This window comes from Mangifera indica, chromosome 14 (assembly GCF_011075055.1).
Source record: "Mangifera indica cultivar Alphonso chromosome 14, CATAS_Mindica_2.1, whole genome shotgun sequence".
NCBI lineage: Eukaryota > Viridiplantae > Streptophyta > Magnoliopsida > Sapindales > Anacardiaceae > Mangifera > Mangifera indica.
The window spans coordinates 8,432,799-8,443,055 of NC_058150.1; the positions used below are offsets into that span (position 1 = coordinate 8,432,799).

At 30.1% G+C, this 10,257-nt stretch overlaps 1 protein-coding gene across 5 annotated transcripts; it reads left to right on the top strand.

Annotated features, from left to right (window-relative positions):
* Positions 1-1,201: 1,201 nt before the first annotated feature.
* On the top strand, positions 1,202-7,487 carry LOC123195394 (protein FAR1-RELATED SEQUENCE 3-like). 5 transcript variants are annotated; one of them, XM_044609070.1, is made up of 7 exons: positions 1,202-1,283; positions 1,317-1,510; positions 2,829-2,999; positions 3,673-3,915; positions 5,141-5,230; positions 6,718-6,837; positions 7,143-7,487. In XM_044609070.1, exons 2-7 carry the CDS (start codon positions 1,328-1,330, stop codon positions 7,185-7,187), a joined length of 852 nt encoding a protein of 283 aa, XP_044465005.1. In that variant the 5' UTR covers positions 1,202-1,283; positions 1,317-1,327; the 3' UTR covers positions 7,188-7,487. The 5 variants fall into 5 exon arrangements, with proteins under 5 accessions (XP_044465005.1, XP_044465007.1, XP_044465004.1 ...); XM_044609069.1 differs by having other exon boundaries at positions 1,226-1,510; XM_044609071.1 differs by having other exon boundaries at positions 1,229-1,510; positions 3,685-3,915; positions 7,143-7,444.
* The last annotated feature ends 2,770 nt before the right edge of the window (positions 7,488-10,257 follow it).

The window sequence follows — 10,257 nt, forward strand, 5'->3', positions numbered from 1 at the left end:
TATTTAACTGCCTTGGTTTGTTTTCCTCTTTAAAAATATGGATTTTTGGTAGGAGCCATTTTTTTGAAATACTTCTTAAAAAGGGTTATCTTTTAATTGACAGCCTAAATTAGATTATTTAATGTGATTACTCAAATTTTATTAAGGGAGACAATACTATTTATCACTTTTATCTCATAAAATTTTGTTTTGTTTTTATAATTAGTATTTTATGCATAAAAAATTAAATATATTATATCATTATATAATACAATTATTTTAAATAAAAAATAAAATAATATTTAATCATATAATAATATATAATTATTTATATAAAAATTAATATATATTATAAATACATATAATATAATTGAATAATTTACATAAACTCTCTTATCTATAGATGATATAATTTTTCTTTTTAATGAAGAGCCCTATCAAAATTAAATTGTATACAATATAATATTTTTTTTTCCCTCTAGATGTGGATTCATATATATATGTCTAAATCTTGTAATCTATAAACTAACTTGTAATGACATCCATAACATAATTGCTATAGTGTAAGAGCTCAATACATTTTAAAAAGTGAAATATAAAAAATAAGAATTACAAATGGATGAATTTAGGGTGCGTTTGGTTAGGGGCATTAAAGATTATTCTGGTAATCTATATTTTATTACTTATATTATTTTATTTGATTTATAAATAATAAAATATTTTGATAATATTCTATTATCGATAATGATGTGATATGTAATATAAGAGGTAATCTAATTACTATTCCCTTCTTAGGTATTAAAAGATTATTAAAGTAATTTTTATTTTATTATAACTATATCTTTATTTTTTAATTTTTTTAGGATAAAAATAATCTTATTTTCAATTAATATAACAAATAATTTAAAAAATATTTTAGAATAATCATACCTAAAAATATTTAAATAAAATAATATACTAATAGTTTTTTATTATCCCTAATCAAACACAATAATTATTTATATTTATCTAGTTTATCAAATTTTATTAAATATAATAATAATTTATATCTAATAATTTTTAAGATAATTTATCTTTAAAATAATTTTTTAATTTTAATAATAAAATATTCTTTTAAGTCAAATGCTCCATAAGATTTATTTTAGGGTTTTGTTGGTTCGGTGGAGATAAAAAATAAAATTATATTTAATTTAATTATATTAGTATAAAACTCCCGAGTGTATGGTTATTTTCACTATTTTGTTAAAACCCTCAAAAAAGAATAGGCGGTTTTGGTTGAACGTATGTGGCTGACACTCGAGGCTACACAAGTGAAACCTCAGACAAAAGAAAAGAAGACGGCTTCAAAATGGAGGGAGAGGCAGAGGCATTGTACCTTCAACTGCACAAGCTTTCAGCTATAACCTCAGAGGAAGGGATTGACCGCATACTTACTACGCTTTGGAAAACAAGGAAAACGGGTCTCCAGTCAACCCAGAAATCTAGCATTCAGGCTCTCCTCAATCTCCCTTCTCCCACCCAACTCGATCCTGTAATAATATTTCTCTCTTGCATTTCCTGTTCATAATTAGCTTTTATTTGGAATTTTAAGTATTGAGCAAAATTATAATATTTAAAGCTTAATTTGTAAATACAGTGTCGTTTAACTTTGTGTGTGCGTGTGTTTAATTTTAACTTCTTTAAAAAAATTAGGTTGCATTTGGGAGTAAAATAGGTTTTTCTTGTAGCTAAAAGGAATTTTGTCATACCAATTTAAATTAGCTTTTTCTTGGAATTGTAAGTGTGGAGAAAACTTCTCATAAAAAAATTGAAGTTGAAATCATAAATACGGTATTGTTTATTTTTCTGTGCGCGTGTGTTTGATTTTAATTTGTTTAAAAATTGGGCTGCATTTGGGAGCAAAATGGTTGGGATACGAAGGCATAAGAGAACCACTCGATGAATGCTTTTTTATAAAGCACTTTTTTTTTTTATGGTAAGAGAAGCACCTAGAAATTCTTGCTGTTTGTAGAAATACTTGTTTGGTTTTTTAGGCTATTTGGCTCTTTGCCATGCATTTAGAGTGCTTTTGTTCGGTAATTCTCAGTGGAAGCAATATGAAGAATAGCACCTATGAATTGCTGTTTCAGCTAATACTAAAGTGCTTATATTCCATATGGTGCTTTTGGCTTTAACTTGTTTAAAATTTAGGTTGCATTTGGGAGTGCTTTTGAATGAGTAAAATTGGCTTTTTATTTAGGTAAAAGGGATGTGGTGTCTAGTTTACCGTGTTAGTTTGAGACATAAGCCTAGAATTCTGGGATACAAAGGCATAAAAAAATAACTTATAAGTGCTTTTTTGGAAAACTTTCTTAAGTAAGATAAGTACCGAGAATTGTTTGCTTTTTGGAGAAACAGTTGATTAGTTTTTAAGCTATTTTGCTCTTTTCCTGCGTTTTAGAGTGCTTTTCTTTTGTAATTTTGAGTAGAAGCTCTTTCAAGAATAGCTTTTATGAATTTCTGTTTCAACTACTACTTCAAGTGCTTATATACAATATAGTGCTTTGAAAGAACTTGTAAGTTACTTCTTCAAAAAGTATGTCAAGTTTTTTTTTTTTTTTGGTCATCTCATAAGTTTTGTTAACAAAACACTATAATATTAACACAATAGTACTTTTAGCTGGTTGTCACTGCTTCTATTGGTCACATAAGTGCTTCAAAGTTTGTCTATAATAAACATTAATTTGCTTGAAAAAGCATTGTTTAATATCACTGCCAAAGACATTCAAAATTTCTGCCAGTGGTTATATGAAGTGCATGATATTCCCACATATTCAACATGCAAATAATGTATAAAAGCCTGACAATAGGTTTTGGCATGCCTTCGTTCGCTTATCAGAAAATGCGCACGTGAGAATTTCTCTGCTGATGATCTTTTGAAGTTGTTTCCACCTGATTTATCACTTGATTTGCAAAGCATTCTTATATTGCTGCTTCAGAAATATCAGAATCAGTGGAAAGAGGAAATTTCCAGGGAAACGGTACCCTATCTCAAACTTCTTTAATATTTAAATGGAAGTAGATAAGCTTCATATTTAAGTATAAAGATGATGATATGTTAGGCAGATGATGCACTTGAACATAGTTTAAAAGATGGTTTTTCATAGTGTTTGGTCTTAACAGATCAGTGGCATAGTTGAATGGTGTTTTTAGCTATATAATCATACGATAAGGTTGGAAGTATTTGTTTGCATTTGTAATGTCTTAGTTTGTGCTTGTTCCATTAGCTTCATTGGTCATTAATTTATATAAAGTTATCACCTGCCACTGCATACACTTACTCTTACAGAATGTCATACAATTTTACATCCCTAGATTTAAGAGATTGGTGACTATTGAATGCTGCTTCATCTTTTCTTATCTGCTTTTTCTGCTAAAATTTTCTGGTACCTAATACATGTTTTATAGAGTCTGCAATGCTTTGCACTCATATGTTATTTATAATGGATTGTATGGTAATAGTGAAATCTTGTACCATTTAACAATTTGCAAATTTTTTTTTTAATAGGAATATAGAACTCATTCTGTTACTTTTATTTCTGTTGTAATTTAACTACTATGCTAAAAGTATATTTTTTTTCATTGGTTTGTTTGCTCATGAGCTTGCCTATGCTCTTTTTTCATTTTATCACTATGTTGTTGATGCTTCTCTAGTCCTCTTATCAGAACTCTTTGACAAGGTCCACTGATTCCAATCATGCCAAAGCAAATTTGCTACCAACTTTTGCATCTTTCCCATCTTTTGTATCAACTCCAATGTGGCTTCATCAAGATGATACAGTCACCAATTTTAATCATAATCAGCTCGGAGTTTCAACACCAGTCATTGTTGATAGCAGTGTTGCACCTTTGGGTCCCATGCAATTTCAACGTGATGCTGGTCCTCCTACCAACCTGGTACAGTAGTAGTTTATTTTCTACATATTGGTTATTTATAGATTTAATGGGTTTAGCATTGTCATACTTCTGTCAACTCATTTTATATTATTTCTTGGTTCTAAATTTGGGTCACAAATCCAATTTCTTCTCTTGAACACACAGTGACCAGCTAACTGATCTGACCTCTTTTTTATTATTATCAATTCCCATACCTTTTTTTGTCTGAATCAACCAAAATTTATTATTATAATTTTTTTTTTAATTTCTGCAGTCCATCCTCAACCTTTATTCACTTTTCCCCTCAAAAAGTTATCCTTTGTAATATATATTTGTCCTTTCTCCTCGTCCTCTCACTACTTGAACTTAAATGATCACTTGGGAGAGGGTAAGTTTCTGTTACAAATCTTTGAGAGAAGGAGAGTGAAATTGTTGATTTGGTGCTTTTGAAAATAATAAGAAAATATCTGTCTTGAGGGAGCTTAACAAGGAGGAGAAAGCTGCAATTCTGTCTGCTGATATTTTAACACCTCAAAGTAAGGATTCTTGGACTTTAGAACTATGAATATATTGTGTCTTTAGAACTTATTTAGGAGATAACCACTAGTGTGTCTATCATTTAATATTTGCCAGCTGGCCTTTTAGCATCCCAAACTTAAGACAGCCAAACTTGAATACACAAATACGTGAACATACCATGATTTAATATTCTGACACAATTTATGATCCTTCCATTTATTGAATTCTAATGTATTTGATAGTTTATGATTTGAAGTTAAAAATAATATCTTTCACTCCCATCTCAGCACTATGGGATTAGAATAATTGGATGGCTCACAATTGTGTGAAAGAAAGTAAATAAAAATGTAAGTCACATTATCCCAACCATACATACAAGTATGAAAATTCTTTGTTGTCAACTGTACTTTGTATGGTTGAGATAACAAGGTGTATTAACTATGAATGCTGTATTAATCCAATCATCCAAAGTGTATGGAGTTAATGGTCTATAATAGTTGCCAAAGAAAAGGGCCGTAAAGACTTCCGCATGCACAAACACATACTTACATTTATAAATAGTTTATAAAATATCTATTGAGAATCTGGGATCTGTTAAGCAATAGTTTCAGATTTCTGGGTTTTAAGATCACAATGAAGCAAGCACGCTCCATATGTCATATACGGGAATTATAAATGGCTTGGGACTTTTCATATATATATGTGTGTAGCTTTTATCGATTTACAGGGAAGTATACCATGCCTTAAATCCATGACATGGACCATGGAGAAAAGCAATTCAGTGCCAGGAAATAGAGTAGCTGTAATTAGCCTTAAGGTATGCAATTGAGAAATTGTCTTTCCTTAAATTTGTCAATGAGTAAATCATGAAGAGAAGAGCTGATTTCTTTTTTTCATATATTTTCTTTAAAATAAATTTGGTTGCCTTGGAAACAGAACTTGCAACGTCAAAGAAAATGTTTAGGACTACTTTGATTAGAAAGGACATAATGACAGTCCAGACCTTGTTCCACTCAAAAAATTACCTTGATAAAAACTATATGATAAGAGAAATATACAAGTAATTTGGTAGGTGCATAAAATAGGCAGTCTTTTCCTCTGTTTCTTATTTAAAAAAAATAGAGCACATTTATATGCATAATTTGAGTGGCAGTGAGAAATTCGTTTTCATTTCAACTGTTTCCTACCCTCTTTTCTCTATGATATAAATTTCCCTACTTAGGTTGCTCCTTTCTTTAACCATAATGATATTGTGTTGATGATGGAAGATCTAGTATTTAATTTTTATTATTTAATTTTTGAATTATTTTACTTTAAGAATTTATGTGTTTGAGTCAGATGGTAACTTATTTAAGTTAGGTTCAAATTTGGTTTCTTATTTGAGTTGGATCTAGGTTACTTTCTTAATTAGATGTTTGTTTCTTGTTTAGCGAATTGCTTGGACAGTCTCATGTGCTGGTTTTTTCAGATTTCATGAATTATTGTATGATATTGGTTTTCTCCCCAAATTCTGTCTGTTTCCCTTTCCTTACCATCTGGTATTCTCCTTTTTTGTTTTTTTGTTTCACTCTCTCTGTTCCTTTTTTTTCTCTCTCTATTCCCCTTTTTTACCTCTCAGCTTTTCTACATCAGTTGTTTTAAGGTTTCAGCCTATAAGTAGTAAAGTCGGATATTGGAGAACCACAGCCCCTTACTTCTTCCTCTTCCCCTAGTTACAGTGCCTCAGAGATATTTTAGTTGATAATTATGTATCATTGCACTTAAAAAATGTCATGTTGTCAAGCAATCTAGATAACAAAGTGAAAGGGTGATAATAGACTGCTATACAGTCAAAGAAACATTGCTTATGATATTTCTACAATGAATGTCATCATAGAATCAATTAAGTAGTGGTTTTTCTGTTTTAAGGTTTTGAGGGGCCAGAGTTTTTATAATTTGATTAGTGAAAATATGCCAAAATACTTCCAAAGCCCGTCCAGGAATTGTTTTTTTGTGCTTGCCATCCTTGTACATGTTTGAGAAAGCCGTTGTTGTCTTTATTTTTGTTAAAGTTGGATTAATTTTTTGTTATGAAAGATCACAGGTTTTTATTTTAATCACCTTTGGGCTCCTATGTTTCTCAGTACTAATCTCTGTTCTCAGATCTATTTTGAGTATGGGAGTGGAATCTATTCCTTCAGTTGGAATAGCTCAGGGCATCTATAACTTGACTGTTTATTTTGAGTTCATAATATCAATTTTACTAGAAGTTTATCATGTAGTGTCCGATTATGTTTCTATTAATATTTATGTCCTTTTTTGCAGCTGCAAGACTATAACAAATCTCCTTCTGGAGAGATTGAGGTAAAATTTCAGCTTACCAGGGACATACTTGAAGCTATGTTGAGATCATTGACCTACATCGGTGAACAACTATCAAACTTAGTAAGCATGCTTTTCATTGTATTACTGAATTTTTATGTTTAATTATGGAAAATTGGTCTGCCTTAGGCTGTTCACAAAGTTTGTTTTCTGAGTTATAAAAAATTTTGGATCCTTTGTTGACATAGATGGAAAATAAAGACTTGTGAATTTCTTTTCGTACTTTAGAATAGTACTTCCTTGTTAAAGGCGAACTATCAGAGTTAGAGAATTAATGGAAAATGTTGCAATGATCTGCTTAAACAGTCAATTTTAAGCATTCTAGACAACTGTAAACCTGAATTCATCTCTATAACTTTTTTATACAGGCCGGGACTTCATCCGGGCCAGCACAGAAGAAGCAAAAGCAGTAAAATGTAGGTTGTGCATGATGTAGTTAGTGAGAATGATTCAGAAGCATCTTATGATTCACAGTAACTTCCTGTACATTAAGGTCAATTTCTCCTGCAAGTTTACCTAGAATCCTATTACATTGCCGTGCTAAAGTACTGGATCAATATGGATTGTAATTTGCCTGTTACCAGTCGAGTAAGCGTTGCTGATTGACATTGTGCTTCTTTTTGTATAAAACTAACAGTTGAAAGGAGTTGATAACATTATCATTTTGTAACTTGGCTCCCTGATTTACTTTCTGTTAAATCTTGATTATCAAATTGTACAGTTGTCTACTTTTGTCTGTCTGTGTTTTAACTTACAGGCATGTTTGACAGATAACCGAATGTAGCATTAATCAAATTACATAATATAGCATTATATTGTATTATATAATGCCAAACAAAATGTTGTATGGTATTTGGTATAACACTATATTGTACATTTTTTATCTTATGATGTGTTTAATAGATGAATTACAGTGCATACTTGCATGGTAAAAGTCTAAAAGACTTGTTCCCACCCAAAGTTTGTTCAATAACCAGATTGATACCTAGTAAGTACGAAAATGTCAAACTCCCATCTGTGAACGGTTAAAATTAACAAAATTAGTTAGTTTCATGGGTAAAATTGTTATTTAATCAGTGATATTAAAAATAATAAAGCTTTATCTTATTTTTCTCATTTAGTTTAAAAAAAATAACAATTCCCCCTATTAATAGTTCTGAAAAATTGTATTTTTTCTCACAAAGTTTGATTTTATCCATCACTATTTTGTGGCAAACTTGGTCGTCTCTGATCGTGTTCTCTCTCCCTTCTGGTCTCTCTTATCTTTTTCTTCGATTGTTTTTCTCTCAGAGGAAGACAACTCGTTTTATTTGAGATGAAAACCATCATCTTCGTCTGCAAACAAGTTGACCGAGGAGGGAGAGGAGAGAGCTTGGGAAGGAGAGAGAAGCCGATTGGAGATGACACCAAAAAAGGGGAAGAAAAAAAAATGAATCTTAGGGGGACAATGTGACTTTTTAAAACTTAATTATTGAAGAAATTATTTGTTTTCCAAATCAATAAACGGAAAATAATATAAACTATTATATTTTTACTTATTAACCGTTAGATGATTATTTTATATCTAAAATTAATAATTTTTATTAATTTTAATGACCAATAAGTGGGAGTTTGATAGATTCATACTTAGCAGATGACAAAACTTTGGGTGAGAATAAGTCTTTTGGCCTTCTATAAATAATAATGCACTAGATGTATAAAATATATCATACAAACAAGGGTTAGGATTATTTTCCCAGAAGGCCAAGGGACTTATTCCCACCGAACGATTGCTGCTTTCTTAAATTTATAATGATTAACTTTGTTAAACCCAAAGGGCCGTTTGATTCCAGTTTTTGAAGATTATTTTGATAATCTATCTTTTATTTTTTTGTTTGATTTATCAGTAATAAAAAATTATAGTAATATTCTATTATCAATGTTGACGTGATAGGTAATATAGATGATAATCTGATTACCACTTTCACCTTAAATATTTAAAGATCATAAAAGTAATCATAATTTTATTATAATTATATTATTATTTATTAATTATTTGAGACAAAAATAAATTTATTTTTAATTAATATGATAAATAATATAAAAATATTTAAAAATAATTATATTTAAGAATATTTAAGTAAAATAATTTATTAGTAATTTTTTATTACTTTAATTAAATACAATAATTATTTATACTTATCAAATTTTATCAAACATAATAATTATTTATATCTAATAATCTTTTAAATAATTTATTTTTAAAATAATTTTTTTATTTTAACAATAAAATATCACTCAAAATTAAACGTGCCCAAAATCCCATCCACCTGATGTTAGAATTGACGCAAATCTTTAGTGAGAAGGATAACAATGTAAAAGGGCTTCTGATTTGTAAAATGCGTTAAACGATTAAAAAATTTGTTCATGTAAACATTCGATGCAGAACATTCATTGTAGGTGGCGGATTTTCATTGTTGTTTTGTACGTTATCTCTTTTTTGCGTGACACATGGCGATCAGCGATTTATTGAGAAAAATGCTGACGTGACAGATCGAACGTTGAACATGTAGATTGCAAAACGAAATACAACAGAGTTTATGAAAAATCGAAACCCAATTGCAGTCTGCCATTTTTAATGCAATAATTCTTCACATCAACGGTTGGAATTATTTTGACGAAAATCAACGGCTCAGGAATATTTTAGCCAATAAAGTTGTAACATTTGGAGGTCTCTTTTGTCATTTAACGCTAAAATTTGAAAAAGGTAGATGAATCAATAAACAATTGTTTGTTTATTCATTTGATGACGAATGATAAAACAAACACCATGTGTTTCGGATTTTATACGAAAATTGAAAATAACAAAAGAAAGTCATTTTCCTTTCCATTGATTGGCTTGTGATAGTGTTTTGCTGTGAAACTTTTCATTCACAAAAGTTGTGAAACAATCGGTGTACGGCGCAATAAGTTACTATCAATAAAAAACGCTAACATTAGCATTAGTTTCAGCAAGAGGGTAGTGTAGAAGGCTCTCTGTACGGCACCATTTCTTTGGTTTAATTCCCGTGGCTGTCAAGTTTCGCTCTATTGCAAATGGCCTCGGCGTTGGTTTTCATTTCTACCTTCGGTGGACTTCGACTAATCGGTCAGTTGCCGCTTCTGCTGCATCCCACGAGGAATTGTTGAGCTTGAGCTTATTGATGTTTTCGAATTCTATAGGGAAAAAAAGTTTTATTGATTACTTATTATAATTAAAGTATTTGAGTAACTGGTGAAAACCAAAAAAAAAAAAACCTCAAGTTGAACTGGGTATATTTAAAGTTTCATTTTTTTTTATTGTTTCAATGGTTGTGGATTAGAAGGCATCGAAAATTGAAATAGAGAAGGAGAGCAAGGATCTCATAGCTTGTGTTGAAGAATCCAATGAAGCATGGAAACAGACGTTGGTATTGTTTAAAGAACAAGCTTTAAAGATGAATAGTGTATCACGAGAAGCATTTG

Bases quoted from the DNA above. Each gene is read 5' to 3' on its own strand.
- LOC123195394 (XM_044609070.1), top strand. From the start codon at position 1,328: ATGGAGGGAGAGGCAGAGGCATTGTACCTTCAACTGCACAAGCTTTCA. The intron at 3,916-5,140 runs GTACAGTAGTAG...ATCGATTTACAG, and splicing joins CTGGTCCTCCTACCAACCTG to GGAAGTATACCATGCCTTAA. The intron at 5,231-6,717 runs GTATGCAATTGA...CCTTTTTTGCAG, and splicing joins TAGCTGTAATTAGCCTTAAG to CTGCAAGACTATAACAAATC.